Source organism: Palaemon carinicauda, chromosome 3 (assembly GCF_036898095.1).
Source record: "Palaemon carinicauda isolate YSFRI2023 chromosome 3, ASM3689809v2, whole genome shotgun sequence".
NCBI classification, from domain to species: Eukaryota; Metazoa; Arthropoda; class Malacostraca; order Decapoda; family Palaemonidae; genus Palaemon; species Palaemon carinicauda.
The window spans coordinates 173,994,116-174,017,633 of record NC_090727.1 but is presented as its reverse complement, the minus strand read 5'-3'; the positions used below and the strand labels follow the sequence as shown (position 1 = coordinate 174,017,633).

At 36.9% G+C, this 23,518-nt stretch overlaps 1 protein-coding gene across 1 annotated transcript in view; it reads right to left on the bottom strand.

Moving 5' to 3' along the window:
- Positions 1-219: 219 nt before the first annotated feature.
- Positions 220-23,518, bottom strand: part of LOC137638785 (rab3 GTPase-activating protein non-catalytic subunit-like) — a 111,677-nt gene continuing 88,378 nt past the window's right edge. Inside the window, exons 15-24 of the mRNA XM_068371153.1 lie at positions 20,876-21,067; positions 19,450-19,884; positions 19,094-19,303; positions 18,046-18,219; positions 17,442-17,623; positions 16,753-16,971; positions 15,993-16,142; positions 14,696-14,821; positions 13,881-14,033; positions 220-1,328 (exon numbers count right to left, since the gene is read on the bottom strand). Of these exons, the coding sequence (XP_068227254.1) occupies positions 1,167-1,328; positions 13,881-14,033; positions 14,696-14,821; positions 15,993-16,142; positions 16,753-16,971; positions 17,442-17,623; positions 18,046-18,219; positions 19,094-19,303; positions 19,450-19,884; positions 20,876-21,067 (2,003 nt within the window). The 3' untranslated portion in view covers positions 220-1,166. The remainder of the gene's footprint in view (positions 1,329-13,880; positions 14,034-14,695; positions 14,822-15,992; positions 16,143-16,752; positions 16,972-17,441; positions 17,624-18,045; positions 18,220-19,093; positions 19,304-19,449; positions 19,885-20,875; positions 21,068-23,518) is intronic.

Sequence of the window (23,518 nt, the reverse complement as noted above, 5' to 3'; positions counted from 1 at the left end):
TGCAGTACATAAAATCCTACCTGTACTAAAGTGTCACAAAAAATATAACATACGCTATCTACAAACAAAAAAAGTAAAAAGTAAAAAATAAATTTCTAACTTTATATACATACAGGCATGAAATGAGGGTAGATAAATATTCCTTGTCAAGATGACAATGATGATGATGTTAATAATGTAGATAATGATGATTAGTATTAAACAAAGGAACCAAAAAAGCAAGTGGACAGAATCTTCATGATGATGCAACATGATTCTATGGATATTTATTTATAAAACTCACATGAAATCTGTTACATAAAAATTAGAAAAGTATAATTTTATAATTTTTCCATGAGATATCATAGGATTTAATGAAAAGAAAAATTAGTATAAATTTCTTCCTCTCATAAGGATCAAACCATGGACTCTTTTTAAGTGATAAAGGAGGTAAAAGTTTACTTCTCTTTCATATAAAATTGTTTTGTAAGGTTCTCTTTAAACATTGAAATGACTGGAAGGGTCTGAAGATCTTCATAAGAGCCATGACTTTCCAAGATTTTTCAATTTACGAAAAACCTTTAAAAGAGTCTTCCCATTGCACACTACAAACTTTAGAGGCTACTTTTGACTACAGAATGCTTTGAAAATAAATTTCCTTTGGCATTCCTGAAATTTTTAATCTTTGAAAAAAATATATTAAAATCAGAGTACTTTTCAAATTTCATGTTTGCCTGCTAGTATCATACATGAAAAAATGTCATAAGTCTTTCTATAAAACGGCATAGATTTATATTTTTTCTATCTATAAAATGCTTTGCGACATCCTCACATGTTCTACTCTGACTTTGGTAGCACAAATGCTTATATCTCATAGTCTCCCTAAATATTATTAATTTGATTGAAATGGAAACTTAAAAAGCAAGTTAAAGAGGACCTATAAGATCAATCTGCACGTATAAAAAATCTCCATACAAGACTCCATTCACTCTAACCATACAAGTTAGTTAACTTTAAAACGCTATATAAAACACCACCAAATGAAATCAATATCTTCTGTATGGTAACAAAAAAAATATAGGAATGACAGCCAACAAATAAATATGAAAGACATTGCATTATGGTACAGCATAATGTTAAAATCCCAACAGTATCTGGTAACAAACTAACCGTCTGTGAAGTTATACTTAAGAATTACTTTTATCTTTCAGAAAAGCAGACATTGTGTCATACAATGCTGTTGCCATTTTATATTCTTGACTGGAATCTGGTAGCAAATTCAGGGCACGGGTAAGTAGCTGTAGCGTTCGTTCTAAGGGTACATCTGGGCAGCGTAGACTTCCGCTATCCTGAAAAATAATTACCCTTTTTCAAATACAAAAAGCTGATTTCACGAATAAATCAAATATTGTATAAAATACAAGAAATATGAATATGTATTTATTCATACACAAATACAAACCTTATGACCTTTAAAATAGGGAGACTATAACCCACTGCAGAGGTGGGAATGATCTCTGAAGTGGGCTGCATTCTCCCTACTTTAAAGAACTCAGGTTTGTGTAGCAAAGAAAAATACAATTATTTTTAAAATGCCATATTACCTATAATTAGCCCTTCTGTGTCACAAAGTCTTTCAAGACACATTAAACCCCTCATAAAAAATAATTAATGTCAGCTGGTAGCACAGCATATGTGGGCAAATTGCAGAATCTCATGCACCCTAACTGTTATTGCAACTGTAATCTTGATAATTAAAATGCTCTTTTTTTAGAATTATCTTTATTCATTACCTGAAACATGGACTATAAAAGCAACATACAAGAAACATCTGGAAGCATTTGAAATGTAGATATGTAGGAGTATGCTGTAAATAAGTTAAGAGACCATAAGACAAATAAAAAAAGTACTGCATTAAGAATAATTGGAGAGAACCTTAATTACAACAATAAAGGGAAGCCAGAAAAACTGGATACGGCACATTTTAAGAGATGTTTTACTGAAGGACAAAGACTCAGAGGAAGGAAAAGGAAGTCAATGAAGGGAGGGAGAAGGTACCAAGAGCTACAAGAGGTGGCCATGAATAGAGAATTGTGGAGGGCAACTAATCCATGAAAGGACATGCCTTAGGGCAGAATGCTATAGTAGCAGTAGTCAATTTGTCCTTACAAAAGGATAAGTCTAAAGATTGCTCTTGAGTAACTGCTCAACATTCAATGTCCCAAAGACTAAACGTAACATGATCAATGCCAAATCCTGCTCCCTCCAAGTCGAACCACAGAAACTAGGCAATGGCTGCTGATGACTCAGCAGTTATCTCTATGTGCCACTCTTCCTCTACCATGATCAATGCCAAATCACCGCTCCCTCCAAGTCGAACCACAGAAACTAGGCAATGGCTGCTGATGACTCAGCAGTTATCTCTATGTGCCACTCTTCCTCTACCATGATCAATGCCAAATCACCGCTCCCTCCAAGTCGAACCACAGAAACTAGGCAATGGCTGCTGATGACTCATCAGTTATCTCTATGTGCCACTCTTCCTCTACCATGATCAATGCCAAATCACCGCTCCCTCCAAGTCGAACCACAGAAACTAGGCAATGGCTGCTGATGACTCAGCAGTTATCTCTATGTGCCACTCTTCCTCTACCATGATCAATGCCAAATCACCGCTCCCTCCAAGTCGAACCACAGAAACTAGGCAATGGCTGCTGATGACTCAGCAGTTATCTCTATGTGCCACTCTTCCTCTACCATGATCAATGCCAAATCACCGCTCCCTCCAAGTCGAACCACAGAAACTAGGCAATGGCTGCTGATGACTCAGCAGTTATCTCTATGTGCCACTCTTCCTCTACCATGATCAATGCCAAATCACCGCTCCCTCCAAGTCGAACCACAGAAACTAGGCAATGGCTGCTGATGACTCAGCAGTTATCTCTATGTGCCACTCTTCCTCTACCATGATCAATGCCAAATCACCGCTCCCTCCAAGTCGAACCACAGAAACTAGGCAATGGCTGCTGATGACTCAGCAGTTATCTCTATGTGCCACTCTTCCTCTACCATGATCAATGCCAAATCACCGCTCCCTCCTAGTCGAACCACAGAAACTAGGCAATGGCTGCTGATGACTCAGCAGTTATCTCTATGTGCCACTCTTCCTCTACCATGATCAATGCCAAATCACCGCTCCCTCCAAGTCGAACCACAGAAACTAGGCAATGGCTGCTGATGACTCAGCAGTTATCTCTACGTGCCACTCTTCCTCTACCATGATCAATGCCAAATCACCGCTCCCTCCAAGTCGAACCACAGAAACTAGGCAATGGCAGGTAGCCCTATGTGCCACTCTTTTTCTATGTACCATTCCTAGCTCTCAGGACTAGTCAGAATGTGATTTTACTCATGAAATTTATAAGTGTGGGTGGGAGCTTAGTCCGGGGTTTATAGATTACGCATGGCCAACCATTCCACTAAGCCACCGCAACCCTTGTGTTTTGCATATTTTACCAACATGATGAGGTAATAAGAAAATTTCTCACGTTTTATAATAAGACGATCAGCTGGTTTTTAACTTGTGGTGAATGGAAGTTTACCAAGGAATTCTGTAAGTACTGACTATCTTTCCCGAAGAGAAGAGCTCCTAGTGTTTATACATCAAGGGGTGGGTAATAAGAGCACCCAGTGGATTGCTCCCTTGAATTGGGTGTCTATTTTATTCACTAGGATGATATCCCACCTGCATCCAAATGTAGTGGTACAAGAGAATATTCTTAAAAGCCTTTCTAATATGCTGTTGTACACCGACCCTTAACCCATTCACTACGAGGCAAAGGATCAACCCTCAGTAGCTGTATACAAGATTTGTCACCATCAGATATACATTCACACTTGCTTTATAATAATCTACATTTCCATTTTTATTTGTTTTGCTGTGGATTACGGAATAAATTTTTCATAAGTTTTCTTGAATTTCTAGTGTATTTCACTCTTAAACATCTAAAAAGTTCTTTCTATTTATTATGAAATGATTAAAGAATTATTTTTGTTAAATTATTTTACTCTAAATAGTAAAGTACAGTACTGTGATTTTATCCATAAAAAACTTTTGCACTCATTGTGAAGTGATTGTGATTGCATAATAATTCCACGAGAGATAGCTACCGAAAGATATAAAACTACCGTGATACCTCTGGATACGAAAGTTTCTGCTTACGAAAAATTCAGGATGCGAAAAGTGATTCGAAGATTTTTATGCCCTAGGATACGGATAGAATTTCAGGATACGAAAACCTTACGAGATCCCAACTCTTCGCCGAGAGTAATTTTAAAAAGCGCACGCCGCCAGACTTTGAACTTTGGTAGACTCACTTACAGCCTCCCGCTCACCCATTGGTTCTCTCCCTACTCATACGCTAGCGGACGCCATAAGATCCTGCTTTCCTATTGGTCGGCAACTATCCCAGCTTGCCTACGCACGGGCGTTCATCTCTCTCTCTCTCTCTCTTTTCGTTCCGACCGCGGTATCGTTAACAGACATTGTGTGCTTTCGCTTGTTTGACTTAGTGTTAATATACAGTACATTCGTACGCCACGTGTTATCGTAATAAACATTCGTTACTGTGCACTGTACTGTATTAGTGTTTACTATACATAGACTGTATATAACGTTACGTAGTGTATTATATTACGTATTACTGTAGCCATGGGTCCCAAGAATGTTGCCGAAGGAAAGAAGAAGAAGACGATGCTCTCGATGGAGACGAAACTTGAAATCGTTAAAAAGTACGAGTCTGGTATGCGTTTAAGTGCGATCGCCAAGGAGTATGGCCGGAATCCGTCTACGATAGGCACCATCCTGAAGCAGAAGGCGGCCATCAAAGCAGCAACACCTTCTAAGGGTGTCACTATTTTCTCCAACAAGAGAACGCACGTGCATGACGAGATGGAGAGGCTGCTTCTTGTGTGGATCAAGGACAAAGAGATCTCAGGAGACACCATCACTGAGACTACAATTTACCAGAAGGCCTCCGCCATTTTCGGTGATCTCGTGCGTGCTCAGGCCGAAGAAGGAGCAGGAGAAGGAACATCCCAGCAGGAACCCCCAGAGTTCAAGGCTTCTCGTGGGTGGTTCGAGAAGTTCAAGAAAAGGACTGGCATCCATTCAGTGGTACGGCATGGGGAGGCAGCCAGCTCGGACACGAAGGCCGCCGAAGCCTTTGTTAAAACGTTCGACGAGTTGACTCTGCAGGAAGGCTACAGTTCGCAGCAAGTTTTCAATTGCGACGAAACTGGGCTTTTCTGGAAGAAAATGCCTCGTCGGACGTTCATCACGGCGGAGGAGAAGAGGCTACCCAGACATAAGCCTATGAAGGACAGGCTTACCCTTGCTTTTTGTGCAAACGCCAGTGGGGCCTGCAAGATAAAGCCCCTGCTGGTGTACCATTCAGAAAATCCCCGAGCCTTCAAAGCCCACAAAGTCATTAAGGAGAACCTTCCCGTGATGTGGAAGGCGAATGCAAAAGCCTGGGTAACGAGGCAACTGTTCATTGATTGGGTGAATGTCTGCTTCGGTCCGACTGTCCGAAAATATTTGGAAGAAAAGCGCCTCCCTATGAAATGTCTGCTGGTGTTGGACAATGCTCCAGCTTACCCTCCTGGCCTCGAGGAATATCTTCTGGCCGAGTATTCCTTCATAAAGGTCTTGTATCTACCGCCTAACACCACCCCTCTCCTCCAGCCCATGGACCAGCAAGTTATTTCTAATTTTAAAAAATTGTACACGAAGCATCTCTTCAAGAGATGTTTCCAAGTCACAGAGAGTACAAACCTCACTCTGCGTGAATTTTGGAAAGATCACTTCAACATCGTGTTATGCCTCAAACTCATCGATCTCGCTTGGCAGGAAGTTTCAAGGCGTACCCTAAACTCATCTTGGAGGAAGCTGTGGCCTGATGCTGTCTCTGCACGAGACTTCGAGGGGTTCGGGAAGCCTGGAGGCAAAGCCGAGATCGTTGACGATCCTGAACCAATTCAGCAGTCTGAGGTGGCTGACATCGTACATCTTGGTACGTCCATGGGGCTGGAAGTTAGCGCGGAAGATATAGATGAACTTATCGAGGAGCACCACGAGGAGTTGACGACGGACGACTTGAAGGAGTTGGAGACGATGCAAGTGACTGATGTTCAAGAGCAGTTCTCTAGCGGTGATGAGGAGGATGTTGCACCTTTGAAAACGGCAGACATCAAGGAAATTCTTGCATGTTTCCATAAAATGGCAGACTACGTCGAAAAGGAACATCCAGAAAAAGTTTATACCAACCGTGCGCTTCAACACTGCAATGACGTTTGCCTAACGCATTTTAGAAATGTGTTGAAAAGTAGGCAGAAACAAGCTTCAATGGATAGTTTCTTATTAAAGAGGCCAGCGGTATTAGTAGGCCAAGACGAAGGTGAAAGTGAAGAAAAGAAACAGAAAAGAGGAAGGGATGAAGAATTAGAAGGTGAAAGTAAAGAAAAGAAACAGAAAAAAGAAAGTGATGAAGAAGTAGAAGGTGAAAGTAAAGAAAAGAAACAGAAAAAAGAAAGTGATGAAGAAGTAGAAGAGATTTAGAAAATAAGAAAAACGTAAAGTTATAAAAAAGCAAAAAAAAAAAAAATTCAATTTTAAGTTTTATGTTACCATTAAGTGTTAAAGTAATTTTTTCTTTCATTTTATAGTTTTCCATACGTAATGTTAAGTGTTAATTATTTCTGCCATTTTTTTTATTTCGTAAAGTTTAAGTGTTAATGTGTTAAGTGTGTAAATTACTGTACGTAGTCTGTCACTTGTTACGTTTTCTGCCTTATGCCATCCTCCTCTGCCGCGACTTCGCTATCGGACATCGTCTCAATCAAAAGGTAAGTTTCAACTTTTTTGTTACACTAATTAACTGTAACCTTTTTTTCAGAGTGTACAGGTATCAATCCTTAATTTAGGTGTACGTACAGGTAACAATACACCTTCACTGATCCAAATGCTTTACATACAGTACCGTAACTTTTATACAGTAGTAAAGAAAACGGACCGTTTCTTAGGGCTTGGGGGGGATAACTAGGCTATAACTACATTATTGAATAATCTCATAGTGGTTTCTGGAATGGATTAGGCTGTTTTTAACGGTTGTGTTAATTATTGAATGATAGAAATGGCTGCATTGCATGTTTATTACTACAATTTAGCGTGTTTATGAAAGAAAAGGTGACTTTTTATAAGGCTTGGAACGGATTAGGCTATTTACATGTAAAACGTGACTCAGGATACGAAAATATCAGGATACGAAACCGCATCCTGAACGGATTAATTTTGTATCCTGAGGCATCACTGTACTCGTCATTAACGGACCTTATGTTATACAGAAATGTAAAGAAAATATGGGTTTATTTTAACACAGGAAGTCTGTTATAATGAATAATTATAAGGCACACACAGGATGAACCATAAACTTTTCTTCCGAAGACAAAATAAACATGAGAGAGAGAGAGAGAGAGAGAGAGAGAGAGATTCATTATACAAATAAATTTTGGTAATCCCAGTTTTTGGTACAAAATGTGCAGTTCATATTTACATGCTTAGTGTCAATCAATGAAAATATGCCAGTGGGCTAATTTATATTCGTGAAAACGATGTACATATGAAATGTATTATGTATCTAAGACATGAAAATTATATTATTTTGTGGAAATGATAGTTGAGAAAATAATGAATAAATTAAAAGAAAATAACTGTTATTGTGTTTATAGCTTTCAGGGTTACAAATGTGATCAAGTGATATGATATTCAGGAAATATACTAAGATATCTGTGAAATGCAAGTAAATGTTATAGGAATTCAGAAATTTCTAAAAAAATATGGGTAAGATTCATATGGATTGTCGGGAATTTCGACCTGATCAATCAAAATTCCCGCCATTTGACTCCGCCTACGATTGCGTCAAATTGGAGGGAGAGGAGAGAACTCGCGGGCGAATGAATGTCGTTCAAGACGAGAATGTTTAGAACCAAAAAGAGAAACCGCCTGGTAGGGGAGGCGTTGAGACTAAAGAAATCGTCCACTTGTAATTTAAGATTAAGAAATATAACGTCATTCTATTGTAACATGATAAAAAAATCCAATCTAGAAATTTAGGTTCAGAAAAAATTGCGGGAAAAAGGTGACGTCGGAGGTTGCAGAGGCCCGCTCTGCCTCTTTGATCCGACGTCCCCAACCACAGTAAGTTCTAATTGTTCTCTCTCCCCACCCTAGTGTACCCAGGTCGGTTTCCATGTAGGTCTTGCTAGAGTTGTGTAAAATTTGTATCTGTAAATATTTCATCGATCCTTGTGCCAGGGGATCAGAGTTATTGTGTAAAATACGTAAAAAGGTCTCGGTAAGGAGTTTATCGTGATAACTCTCTAAATGTTTAATTAATTTTGCTAAAATCTTGAGTCCGATGCGGACATAGTTTTTTTCAGTAACGCACATGTTCTTTAAGTCAAGTAAAGGTTTATTTTCTATATTTCTCGTATTAGATTATTATTTTTATAATAAATTTTGTTAAAATATAGCCGTATTCTACTTATTTCCCGAATGGTTTTGAGAGGCTAGCCCTTAGGGCCTTGTGACACACCCAGCACATCGGGCAACTTAGTAAACCGGTGAAATTTCGCCACATGGATTGAGACATTTTTAGGTACAGTAATTATTCACAGTATGGAGATAATTTAGTGTGATTGTAGATATAGATTGTAATAGAATTCAACAAAACAGCTTGAACTTGCATGACTGGGGTTTTGGGTAGTGTTGTGGCTGGGATTCAGAGGGGGAGAACCATGTGGAGGGGGGGGGGACAGATACATCTCACTTTAGATAATGTGTTCTGTGTGATATGAACATATATGCCAACATAGAATTACACTAAAATAGCTCTTACATAATGATGAATAAAGACTAGAATCACAAGTGTTTCCGTCAGTAGTGTGATGAGACATAAAGATTTCTCTGTGTCTAAGCTGGGGATGTCATGGGGGTTAGATTAATGCCTCAGGTAAGGAATGTTGCCATTGGCCTGAGAGAATGATGTGATTCTACATGGCAACATAAAGACAGACTAAAATAGCTCTTACACAATCAGGAATATGGCTAGAATCCCAAATTCTTCATTGGTTGGCTGAAGGAAGAAGGAAGAGGGGCTAATATCAGGGAGGAGAAAATCTGTTTTTAGTGAAATATCCTATATGTGATATACAACCATTTGCTGTACTCTTTTGTAGGATATACGAGTGATTTGAACTTTCATAAGGTTTATATTTGTAAATGACATATTCTGTACAACAAACTTGTGTAGTACTGGGCATGTTTAGATGTCAAGTGTATGTCATTGTAGTGAAGAGGTTAAGCATAATGTTACAAATATTATGGACCTGCATCAAAAGGAAGGAAAGTGAAAGTACATGTAAAAGCAGGTACTGTACTATGATGGACAGCAAACAAATTGATGCAAAAGTCAACAAATAGTCCCGTTTCATATTGCAAATGTTGTCTTGCTTACTGCATCAAATTCTTTAATATTGTTTTATTACAGTATTTCATTATGAACTTTTAATACAATATCTGAAATTTATGACTTTAGTTGGATTTGTGTTTGTATCTCTAAATGATAGTAAGTTAAGGCTATCTATCTATCGAGATATTAATTATGGAGATAATTTGTTGGGATTTTAACACCTACACTCTGCTCGCCATGACAAATTGGGGGTACAGTACTTCATGGAGATAGGGTGGATTGGGAAGTACTCATCTTTTAAATCAATCGTCATAATGAAGTCTAATGGCCTGAGTGCCTGCCTTACTGTGGCTGAAGTGTCCATCTTGAACAGGATTTGCTGAACAAACTTGTTCAAGGTTGAAAGGTCAATGACTGGTCTCCAGGCCCTAGATGCCTTCTCTACAAGAAAGTGTCAACTGAAGAAGCTTGGAAAACTGTTGTCGACCTCTTAGATCTAAGAGTGCCCTTCTCCAGCATGACCTGAACTTCTGCCTGAAGGACTAAGTTGTTTGCCGTCCCTGGCGGTAGGGCAATGACTTTACTGGTAGCTGGATCAGAGGAGGGGAGAGTTGATGAATGGAAGAGGTATCCAAACTGAAGAATGCCAACAGTCAATTGTTCCACACAAGTGATATCGCCACCTCCTCCATCGTGGTTGCAGGCATTCTCCCATAAGGATAGGAAAGACTGCCCCACTAGCGAGGCTGTTGGCCTCGCTTTCTCCTCCCGCATTAGTTGTGCCCTTGGCTTGTCTATTCTGAAAGGGCTGCTGTAGGTCAGTTCCATGCCTGAAGCTGGAAGGTGTGGGATAAGGGTTATTCCCAGGGGCACGTTTGCGAGTCTTTCTATTTTCTAGTAAGAAGCGACGATCTCGAGTGGCTGGAAGTGGAAACCGACAGTGGTCGCCGAAGGGACACCACTTGGTGCAAAAGCGAGTCCTGACTCATCTTCCTCCATTTCTTAACCGTGGCCTCTACCTCCTCTGTCAGGAATAAAGAAGGACTCTTCACTAATGCATTGCGAAGATTTAAGATCTGTCGCCAGCCGATCTGTTTGTAGAACCTGGAGGCCACAGCACCAGGCCTCTCAAAAATCCAGTTTAGCGACTGGTTGGCGAATTGATTGGTAAAAAATTTGACGAACTGTTTGGTAAAATATTTGACTACTGTACTCTGGCTCCTGTTAAGACGACATTCTTGAATGCCTTTCGCTTGTCAGGACCCATCAAGTCTTCTTTGTCAGCTAAAAGTCCACTGTACTGGACCCGTGGTCGATCCATGAAGAGGCCTGAAGAGTGGCCATTGCCGTTCTCTCCATTTTCGTAACCTCTGTCGCAATAAAAGTGAAATGCTGTACTACCAGACAGTCCGCAGTGACACCTAGAATCAAAGAGGAAACTGCCGAGTTGAGAGGTAATGGTGAGGGGAAAGGTAATACCCCATCTAGCAAGAAAAAGCTGGAGGAATCATCTGCAAGGATCTCCTTTCCCTTAGAGAATCCTTCCTCACAAGAGATCTGGGTTGCAACCTTATCTAGGGGTTTTGAGGCCAGAATTGACCACTAAAGTTCTAGACGAGGTATGGTGGCCCTAAGTGTACGGCACAGCCTTTCAATGGCTACTTTCCTTCCCTTATTATTATTCTTATCATTATCACTACTAGCTATGCTGCAACCCTAGTTGAAAAAGCAGGATGCTATAAGTCCAAGGCCTCCAACAGGCAAAATAGCCCAGTGAGGAAAGGATATAAAGAAATAAATAAACTTCAAGAGAAGTAATGAAAAACTAAGATAAAATATTTTACAAACAGTAACATTAAAAATTATCTTTCATATATAAAGTAAAAAAACTTAAAAAAAAAAAAAAAAACAAGAGGAAGAGAGATAAAATAATGTGCCCAAGTGTACCCTAATGCAAAAGAACTCTACAGTACTCCAAGACAGTGGAAGACCATGGTACAGAGGCTATGGCACTACCCAAGACTAAAGAACAATGGTTTGATTTCGGAGTGTCCCTCTCTTAGATGAGCTGCTTACCATAGATAAAAAGTCTCTTCTACCCTCACCAAGAATAAAGTAGCAAGAGGCCTCAACAATTAACTCAAGTGCATGTAAGTCAACACCCACCTGCAGAAGGACTTTGACATGCCCTCCTTGGCACCAGGGGCCTTAGGTTTGGCAGGCTGAGGAAGGGCACCGTCAGAAGCATCCAAGTCCTGGTCGGAGGCAACGTTTTCCCTCTCCGACACCGTATCCGGCCAGGGTAGGGAAGGAGAGATACAATTACGTTTTACAATCCTCTCTCCTTGGATGGATCAAGAATTAGAGGGGCTGTTCCACGTATCCCTTCTAGGACCAGATCTGGATCCTGAGTCTTGAACTCCCTGGGAAGTTGAGAATCCTTACTCCGAGGTGTGAGCCCTCGGAAGAGGTAAAAGGTTGTTAGATGGTAACCATCTATCTTCTGAGGAATTAGTGGATTCAGGATCTGAATGGAATCTGCTTCGTTTTGGAGGAAACAAAAGACGTTCCCTACTGGAAAATCTTCGACTCAGAGGAGAGAGAGAGAGAGAGAGAGAGAGAGAGAGAGAGAGAGAGAGAGAGAGAGAGAGAGAGAGAGAGAGAGAGAGAGAGAGAGAGAGAGAAACTCAATAGGAGACAATCGGTAGTTGTCAACATAAGAAACACTCACGGTAATCTCACACAAGGGTCACCCAGAGGAGTAACTTGATACCGACAATCACGCCTTTGACAGTCAGGGAGGTCTACACAGTAAACTAGCAATGACATATCATGAGCGCGGGCTTGAAGGCGTGCACGTTGAAGGCTGTGTGCTCTAACTCTAGCAGGCGTAAGGTCTCTTCTCGAAGAGGGTTCCAAATTACACTCCCTCCTGAAGGCACGCACCACCACTTTTCTCCATACAGCTTACAGAGGAAGAGGAAACCGATGGTGAAGGACTGGAGGGGAGCGTACCAAGAGTCAGAAGATGTCAGGATTTGTTTGACTTCGAGGATGACCCCCAAGGGAAAAGAATTGTTTTGGACCTTTTCATCCTTCTCCTGCTATACGCCAGCCACTGGGAGGGTGACCACTCCTGACATTTGTCACATTGAGATTCCTGACGGCGGGAGTGTCCTTTGCAGGCAGGGAATAATAGAAAGAGATTCTTCTCTCTTGTGCTCATGAAGGTGCCGCAACATCGCTCCAACACCTCCAGGCAAGTCTCACATATCCGCAGGTATTCTCACAGCAAACTATCACTAGCATTCTGCAATGTCTCTTCCCACTAATGGCTGAAATCAAAGTAAGTGCTCAGTAAGCAAGCAGGGGATCCCAGCTTTCCCGCTCCTGGCTGGTATCTACCGGCCACCTGTTTACACCTTGTTATAAAAGTTTAACTGCTGTGTAATCCAGTTTGGTTGATATCTCTACTGTAACAAATAGCACATTGCACTATCACCCTTTATGTATAATAACTTTTCTTTACAAAAATTATTTAACTTCTCTTGCTTTTCTATCCAAACTAGTCACCTTCCCATTTGCATATTCTCACACAAGCCCAACTTTATTCAGAAAACTGTAAAAATTTTAATAAATTATTAATAACTTACATCTGCAGGCTTCACATGGTATCCTTATCAATTCTATCATATGGTTTCGCTAGGCACAAAATATGCAAACACAAAGTTTTCCCTTTACTTTCAGACTTCTCTTGCACAAAAAAAATCTGAGTCTCAATGGCACTTTCATGCTCTTGAATTCTTATAGTAGATGTCAAGCAAATAAGAAAAAAACATATTTCATGGAAATAAAAAGAAGTAATTTTTAACACATCAAATATTCCAAGCTTCAAAGTGTGTTTTTAATCTCAGTATAGTACTGACTAATACATCATACTTGCACCCTTTAAATCTGTATTCATTATCAATGCTGTTGTTATTTGTCCTTATAAGGTCATAATGAGGAAATAGTATCTCAAACATGATAACTAAATGTGTAGCAACTCTATGATAAACTTGGACCATCATATATACTGAAGTCCTTGTTTTATAATTGAAGTATAGTTCTAGTTAATTTTGATATAAAAGTATTGCAGAGAATCCTAATTATTTTATAAGTTATATTTAATAAAATGTTAAACAATAATTGGTGTACTATGACAAATCTTCACTTCATAATGCTTCAATCATAAGATAATATTGCCTATTATGTATATCGTGCATTTTCAGTTTTCAATGCTTACTCGCAAGCAAACTACTGATTTAGAGAACTAATATTTCCCCTAAAAAACCAAACCATTAGCTCTGGAATAACTGTAAAGAGACTTACGCAAGATTTCACCCAATCAGTAATTGTAGGAGAGGTAAGAGCCATGTGATGGGCAGTTCGTTCTGATGTCACTAGTAGGTAATGAAGCCTCTGTCCAGCTATCATAACCAGCTGAGACCCAAGGAGTGGACCATCATTAACTAAAGGTAATGCCTGCAAAATTCAATCTCAGTCACAAAATGCATCAAAAAGTCACTTCAAGTGTCAGAAAGAAAAATAAAATATTCTTTCAACTCAAGTAATTTCGGTAATACCTGTTTCACGTACAAAGTCTTGTAAATAACTATGATGCAATCTTAATACTCTGAAATAATTGTTTCATAGATAAAATTCTCTTTTATCAATGCCATTATGCTTCTTCAGCATATCTTGTTACTGACCAATTCCAAGAGACCTGAAGTGGTAGATGTACTAGCTATCAACTATATTTCAATCAACTAATATCATGAAGTCAGGTACACCAGAGGTTATTTCATACCTTAAATGCTTAAATGTGGAGCATGCTTATCAGTCTAGGATTGGCTCTGAAAGCCACAAAATACATACTGAAACGTACAGTTTATTTTTTTTATTCTTTTTAATTTTTTTATTTTTTTTTTATTATATTTTTAAATTTAAGCTTTTATAATAACCGTTTCTAATGAAGTAACTTTATTTAAGAAATGCACTGTATACAGTTCTACACTTGTTAAGGCATCAGTATATACAGTATTTATTAAAAAAAAATGGGCTTTATTATAAAAAGAAAAAATTTACTTTAATAATTATAAAAACAAAAATAATTTGATTTAATAAAATTTATATAAAATGCTCACCTCCACTGCCAAAGTGTCGAGTGCAGATGTATAGAGTTCACAAATATAATGACGGTGTAACACATCTAGTGGTACTCCCCATGCTCTTCCAAGATCTAAGGCTTGGTGGATAGTTGCAGTATTATCCTGAAAAAAAAATCAATGTCTTGAGAACATTGTACTTAAAAAAAAAAATCACTGAGCTTTAAAATACCCTAATTCTTTTGCCTAATGGCACATGATAAAGTTAACAAATGTACAAAATTTACTTGAGGATGAAGATGAATTCATCTCCCATAGTATATTTTTTAGACATTTTAAAAACATGCAATAAAAGTTTATATCCTAGGCACGTACAACACAAAATAGCATAAACATAAAGGGGCACTTTCTTTATACATACAATTAAGAATGCTTTCCTAACTTTAACATGACAAGAAATTGCTGCTGTCATTAACAATATTCAGAACACAGATTTTTCTATTGTTATAATCAATTACACAACAATTAATAAAAGCACTGTAAATGCACCAAAATTTTCTGTCCTCATTTTGGATCATCAAATTATTCATAAATGGGAGGGGGGGGGGTGTCAGGCAAAAATTACAAACTCCTCAGTTTGGTAATTTTTTTTACCTTCTATTACCAAGCTTTGAGTCTTTCTTTACTATTACTTTCCTGACCCGAAAAACTTTCCTTTTTTCAGAGAGAGAGAGTTCTTGTTCCCTTAAAGGTGGAGCCAACTTTTCTGTCTCTCCTACTACTTTTGTATTCTCTATTACAGCCAGATCTGGAGAATGAATTGCTGTTTCTTTAGCACTTGTATTAAAAACAGATTTTAATGTCAAAATTTATTATTTTCATACTTACCTTAAGTTCCTATAGTATTAAGTAGATGCAATAGGACTATCAAGGGAGTTTCACAAAAATAAACTGTATTTAACATTACATCCCAACTGAAAAAGCAAGATTCTACAAGTCCACAAGCTCCAATACAGAAAAAGGTGCTGCAGGAAAAAAGTAAAGGTTGCAAAAACCATAAAAACACATTAGGATAATGATAACTTCAAGAAATATAGGTAATCTTGATAGCTTAGCCAGTTCAGTACAGCTATACAGTACAATACTCAATTCCCTTCAAATAGGTTATTTTTGGCAATGTTATCTACCAGAACGTGCACTAAGGATTTGGATAAATTAAGATGATTTGTAATTTGTAATCAAGAATTTTATATACTGTATAACTATGTTGTGCTTTCCAGCCAAATATTAAATAAAAAAAATCTTGATAATGTATATTAGTAAACAAACAACTAACCTGTTTCTGGTTTCCATCATCTGGCAAAGATGATACAGCTGCTGTTATTACTCTACACAACAGTCCTAATCGAGACTTAGCGACAGTACCTTCAGTGTAACCTCCAATTGTCCAACTCGTTGTAAGGGGCTTGAATAAAACGCTGCGGCCCTAAAAGTGAATATAAATAGGTAACTTTCTCATTACCCTCTGTGATAAACATCATATTAGAAAACCTACTCAGAAAAGCTTCAATTTTCAATTCATGGATTTACTTTTACTAAATGGGAGGAGCCAAAAATTCTGTCAATCCACTGTAATTGAAAATAATGATGCAGAAACTACATTTAGTATAACTATAGTGAATGTCTGCCTTTTTTATGATTAAATAATGTTTACCAAAATCATCACTAAGAGACATGCTAATACACAAACGGCTTAAACATTCTATACTTGAAATATATGAAATAAAACATTTACTTTTCTTTCTCATTGTCATCTCCATGTTAAGTGGTTGGTTGCCTGATGCACCCTCTCCAATGCCTTCTTCCACAAATCTCTTCTCTCCAGACCATCCGTAACTTATCTCGCCTTATATTTACCACATACACTAATTATGCAAACTTTTAATATTCAGTTACTACTAATTCCAATTCATCAATGTGTTATCTTTCACACACCCCATCTCTGTCATTCATGTATAGAACAATTTGAATATTAATCTACCAAGCTTAGTCCATTCCAATTATAATAAAACTATCTCCCTACATATATACTTCACCTTTCCATCCACATAGGATAAAGGCCTGACAGATTTCAGGTTGTGATGCGTAACAAGAAAGAGGACCATAACCAACTGGTAATGTTGATAAACCAGGTCGTAGCATGACATTTTCTGCATGACTGTTAGCTCAACCAAGGAAGGGGATCCCTCCAAGCCAAGCCAAAATCTATCAGGGGACATCACAAGTGGTTTCTCTACTTCACATACAACGTTAGCCTGAAATAAAATTATTAATAATTTATTTTTGATAAAGGATAAATACTGTAAAGGAATACAAGTGATGTATATGTTGTATTGGAACAAGAAAATAATTTCACTAAGGTTTGCATGTAACCTTCTGAACTGCTGGGATCTAATATATTGTATGCTTTAAAATTACGATCATACAATTAACATCAATTGATATTTACTAGAAGTTCATCTTAATTTTTAAAAATTATTTTTAATTAATTCTATTATTTTTGTATTTACTTAATCTTCTTTGACATATCCTTTTAATTGCAGCTTATATTTCAATGTTCTAAGCTTTTCTTTTTTTTTACAGTATACAATATTTATTGGTGTTCTATAGTATCCACTAAATACATTCATATCTTGGTGTACATGATAGTTTCATATTTCCTTAGATAAACAGAACCAGTGTTACCCTAATATGAAGTAGCAGTCAAACACTGAAAAACACTCACCTCCATAATCTGCTCTAGTAGCGATAAAACAATCTTGAAGAGTGGCGATATGCTGTGCTCTCCAATCCCCAAATCTCTCCGACAGAGGCGATCCTTCGGCAATCGACCAACTTTATCCATGAGGCTTGAAGCTGACTGTATACATTGGCATACCCAAGTCTCCCATATCATAAGTGCAACTCCTGGCAAAAATAGATAGGATACAGTAAATCTCACTACACTTCATTTAACAAATATTTTCATTATTATTCCCACTTTCAGAGTTCACAGAAAATGAAACTAAACCATATGAACCTTCCATATATACTAAAATTTTTATTGTCATATTCACTGCTAAAACATAATCTTTATGTCAAAAGAATATTTCAAGCTAACCAAGAAAGACATCTACACTAGTTGACCATTATTTACAAAATAATTTGGAAATTTGAAACTTAATATGACCTGTAGAGACTGATAAAAGTATTTAATAACCATATGTTTACTATTTTTCATAGTTACTGCCACCATAATATTACAGTCTATGAAAGTTTTAGCCAATAATAGCAATATAGTGTCAAAACTACACAAGTTACTATTACTTACTTTGGAACAAGAATCTTACCATGTCTAATGTGAGAATTTTTTATTCTTGCAATGTGAGCTACAGAACGTGACAACAGATCGGTGTCATCTGCCGCTTTATGCCAAGCAGCAGCCAGTTCCCACGCCATATTTGTGAGAACGGTGTCAGCAGCCACTGAGTGAGGGAACTTTTCACCAACCTTTTCAAGCAGTACTGTAAAGATGTTTCTTTTAGGGACTCTAAAAGTTTTATACAATTTTAATTCTTTCAAAACATTTTATCAAATCATGTGATTGAATACATATAAACTATTGCTTTACAATTTACTTCAAACTTGAGCCTTAACTGATCTATTTATAACCTAAAACAGATAAAATAAGTTGAGGTCTGAACTATCTTCCTTGTTACTGCAGAGGATCGCCAGAACTGAACTACAAACAAAATGTTTTTAAAAAAATTTAAATTTAAGAAAATAAATAAGTTTTGTAATATTTACAAATGCATCAGTATCTATGAAGGTAAAACCAATGCCTAATAGTTGAAGAAAGAATTCAAAATATCAGGTGTAGCAACTTGGGTTCATCCAACATACCAAAAAAAAATTGTATTTAACTAGCGGGGAAGCACAACGATTCCTTCCACTTATGGTAAATTCACCTACAATATGAGAAGATGGGCAATTAAGATGAAAAGAGTTTTCACTCAAGTATGAATTTGTAAATATAAGACTTTATTCCCTCTCTTGTGTTCAGCCAGTGAGGATGGTATAAGAAAAAAAACAATGTCTGGAGGACCGAAGAGGAACGGGTTTAAGAGCACTGAACTGAGGTTGCCATCACATATGGATTTTCAGCTCTAGACTTCCTCCCATCCAGTCTCTGCATGATGGAGTTGGTTTTTGATCTCATCATCATCCTTGTTTGCTGACCTGAACCATCATTGAAAAGTCTTCAAATAATTATCTCTTTTGTGGGTTGCTCAGGACAACAGCGCGCATCATACTGAACCGCATTACAATCTAAGTCAACATAATCTTACAGGCTAGTTTTGATAATCTTCCCATAAGACGGAAAGCTTTTATACTCACTCATGATCTCTATATTGTCATCGTCTTCCTCCATAGGTTCCCCCATATCAGATGTATCTTTTTCTTCTTGGCAGGAACCATCTTCTGAATTGTGACTTTCAGAAGCTTTTTTCTCTCTTAAACTGTCATGTTTTCTCAGCAAGTCTTCTACAGTTTGCAATGGAAGGCCAGAGCCAATGAACCAGTTAGCTATCAATTCTCCGACAAAGCCTGTAAAACATGAAAAGTAGCTATCATGAAGAGAAAGACATTAATACATATTATTGGTAGGTTTTAGTGCTGGTCATTCATTTCTAAAGTAATATAAGACAAGAGACATCAAGAAATGCAATCAGCACTGAACGGCTCAACATTACCTCTTCCTTTTTCTAATAATGCTTTCACTGACACATCTAGTTTCGGCTGCCTGTCAGGTCCATTTGGAGGAAAGTGCGAGAGAAGGAGATGCAACGGTAAAAGGGCTTCAAGCTGATTTATGACTAGATTCCACTCCACCATCTCCATGGAGAGTCCTTCCCAATCATTAAGGGAAGAGTAATTTTCCTGAGGATTCTGATTATTCTCTGCTTCTGGTTCATTCTGACTACTAACATCACCTGATTCCAGTTTCTTTCTAAGCTTGATTTCTTGTTCCAAAGCTCGCTGTGAATCCATTTCAAGTCTGGCATGTACACCCCTACAAAGAAGTGCAGCTATGTATGCATGGAATGGCTGTGTTGAAGCTACCAGTTTATCTCTCACTGCACTCCACCAGGGACTCTGAGAGCTAATATCACATAGGACTTTCTCACCTGCAAAAAGCAAAAGAATACTTAAATTTCATTTTGTTAATTATAGGATATTTTTCATACAACCAATTAAAAATAGAAACTGCTTACATACATTTTATACCACACATTTACACAAAAAATTATTTCTAAATGGTATTCTCTTCAAGTCTTGACACATTTATATACAATCTTGAACAAACTGTTGTGCAACAGAACCAACCCTCTTCACAGCAACTTAAGTAGGGATATCACATCATCATAATAAACATTTTTACATCAGCTCTTCTATTCTCCACTTCTATCAGGTGGAAGTCTTCATCTATCACTTATTTCTTGGGCCTTCCTGCAGGTCTTTGTCCTGCCACTTCAACATTTATTAACTGTTCCTCATTCCATCTCATCACATTCAAACCATATCAATCTTTGCATTTTCAACATTTTTCTTAGATTCTTCAGTGATAGCACATGGAACTTAGTTAATTGGTTAACTAAGGTAAAAGAAGGGCGAGCTTGACCGTTGAAACACATACAGTATAACTACAAATGATAAATGATTTGTTGAAAGAGCAAAAATATGTGCTGGAATATATTCAATTCTCATCAGGGAAACAGTAAATAAGAAAGTGGCAGGATGAACAACAGTAGGAAGGCCAGATAAATTATGGAAAAAGTACAGATGAATACCTAGTCCTGATGGGAGTTTACAAAGACAAAGTACAAGACAAAAGTGTGGAGATAACGAACTCGTTTCCCTTTAAACCCTGTAAAGAGCTCAGCCGACGTAAAAACGTTTATGATGATGAAAAAGAGCCTAGTTTCCCTGATTAATAACAACATTAAATATAACTACATTTACTAATGGACACAAAAATACTCTTTAAAAAACCACTGAATAAATGCTTATGCATTAGTACTCTACAAATATTTAGAAGGAATTTCTACCTTCCTAACAATGGACTTCACGACTGTTCACATGACTAAGCTTATTCACATCAAAATTCCAATGTCCTACCTGCCATTCTTGAGAGAGAATGCAATATCGTTCCAAAGTGAAGGGTAGCTACGGTGTCGGGATGAGGGCATAGTGTCCAGTGGACTAAGGCAACATGAAGTAACGACTCAGGATTAGCACCACTAGACATGATAGCAGTCGCAAAGGACTTGACGCTTTCCCGATGCCAAGCCCACGCATAAAGAAACTCTCCTGAAAATAGAATTATTGGGTCAGTAGTACTGTACCTCAGTATATGAATTTAATCTGTTCCAGAAGAAAACTTGTACTGTAATACATAATGCTCGTAAACTAGAACAATTTTTCCACAAGAAATAAAGTAAACTCACTTGATGTATTTCACACATCCATAAATAAACATATACACTCATTTTTAAATAATTTGTAATAGAAATTAAAGTAAAAACATATAACCCTTACCATCAGAGATGAATACAAATTAATAATTCACAATAAAAATAAATATTTAAAAATTAATTCACACTACATTTGAGGAGAGTCGTGGCTTTTGTGAGGGAAACCAGTTTTCATTTGTAAGATACTTCATCGGGAGTTCTCTCTCTTGAAGGCATTCACTTTCACTATCACTAGCTGCATCACTTAATTTACGCTTTCTGTACAGATGGTCATCATTTTTATAGTTTACCATTCAGTTTTCACAATGAACTTATCCACAGTCAACTGCTTTTCTATTATTTCATGGACATAGGTTTGGTATTCACCCTGAAAAATTCATATCTTTTATAGAATTTTGCTAGCTTTCCCACATTCTTAACCTCCTCACTATGAGGCATCAATAGCTGCATAGGAAATTTGTTTCCATCGGATATACAAGCACATTTATTCTATGATAACCTATACTGTATTTACGTTTGATTATTTGTTTGAATGCTGATTACTGAATAAATTTTTCAATTTCTTTTTCTATTTTATTTTACTTTAAATAACAGAAAAGCATAGTGCTTTTATGTACCATTCCTTTGAAAAAATCTTTCAATTCCTTGTGAAGTGATTACAGTATAGAAATGTTTTCTCAAAAATTTGTTTTGTTATATCATTTCACTCTAAATGATATTAATGCACTGCAATTCTATGTTTATAACAGCTTTAGATTCATAGGAAGTCATTATGTGATTCCATGATAATTCCACGATAGATAGCCGTCAAAAGACAAACGGATTATCGGTAACAGACTGTACGTTATACAGAAATGTAAAGAAAATATGTTTCCTTTGACACAAGAAGTCTACCATAATGTATAATTATAAGGCAATACGATGATGAACATAAGCTTATCTACTGATGGTGAGAAAAACGGTTATTTCTGCCAAGAGAGCGAGTGAGAAAGAGGGAGTGCTTTCATTTTCATCTTTAAAATATGTATGTAAGAACTCGCTCTATTTTTTATAGCTCTAGCCTATAAAGATATGAGAGAAAATGGCCAAGGTGTTTATATACACAGAAACTTTTCAACTTACAAATTTAATAGGTTCAAGAAGCTGTTTATAAGTTGAATTTTATTAAATTTTGGCCTAGGTTAGGTTCACCTAACTCACATGCCCACAATTTTCAACTGAAAGATCAACTAATCTTCCCGTTTCATATTATAAATGTTGTCTTGCTTACTACATTAAATGATATAATATTGTTTTATTATATTTCATTATGAGCTTTTAATACAATACGGTATCTGAGATTTATGATTTTAGCTGGATTTTTTTATGCATCTCCGAAAATTTGTATGTCGAATGTTTGGAAGTTGAGGATTTTCTCTTTTCTCTGTGTATATCTATCTATCTATTTATCTATCTATCTATCTATCTATCTATCTATCTATCTATCTATCTATCTATCTATCTATCTATATATATATATATATATATATATATATATATATATAAATATATATAGATATATATATATATATATATATATATATATATATATATATATATATATATACATATATATATATATATATATATATATATATATGTGTATATATATATATATATATATATATAATATATAATATATATAATATATATATATATATATATTTATATATATATATATATATATATATATTATTATTATCATTATTATTATTATTATTATTACAACCTAGGCTATAACCTTATTAGGAAAAGCAAGATGCTATAAGCCCCAGGGCTCCAACAGAGAAGATAGCCCAGAGAGGAAAGGAAACAAAGAAAAAAATAAACTACTAGAGAAGTAATAAACAATCAAAATAAAATATTCCAAGAACAGTAACAATATCAAATTAGAACCTTCATATTATTATATAAACTTATAAAAAAAAGGAAGAGAAATAAGATAGAACAGCATGCCCGAGTGTACCCTTAAGTAAGAGAACTCTAACCCAAGACAGTGGAGAGCCATGGTAAAGAGGCTGCAGCAATACCCAAGACTAGAGAACATTGGTTTGCTTTTGGAGTGTTCTTCTCCTTGATGAGCTGGTTACCACAGCTAACTAGTCTTCTACCCTTACCAAGAGGAAAGTAGCCACTGAACAATTACAGCGCAGTAGTTAACCCCTTGAGCAAAGAAGAATTGTTTGGTAATCTCAGTGTTGTCAGGTGTATGAGGAGAGAGGAGAATGTGGAATGAATAAGCCAGACT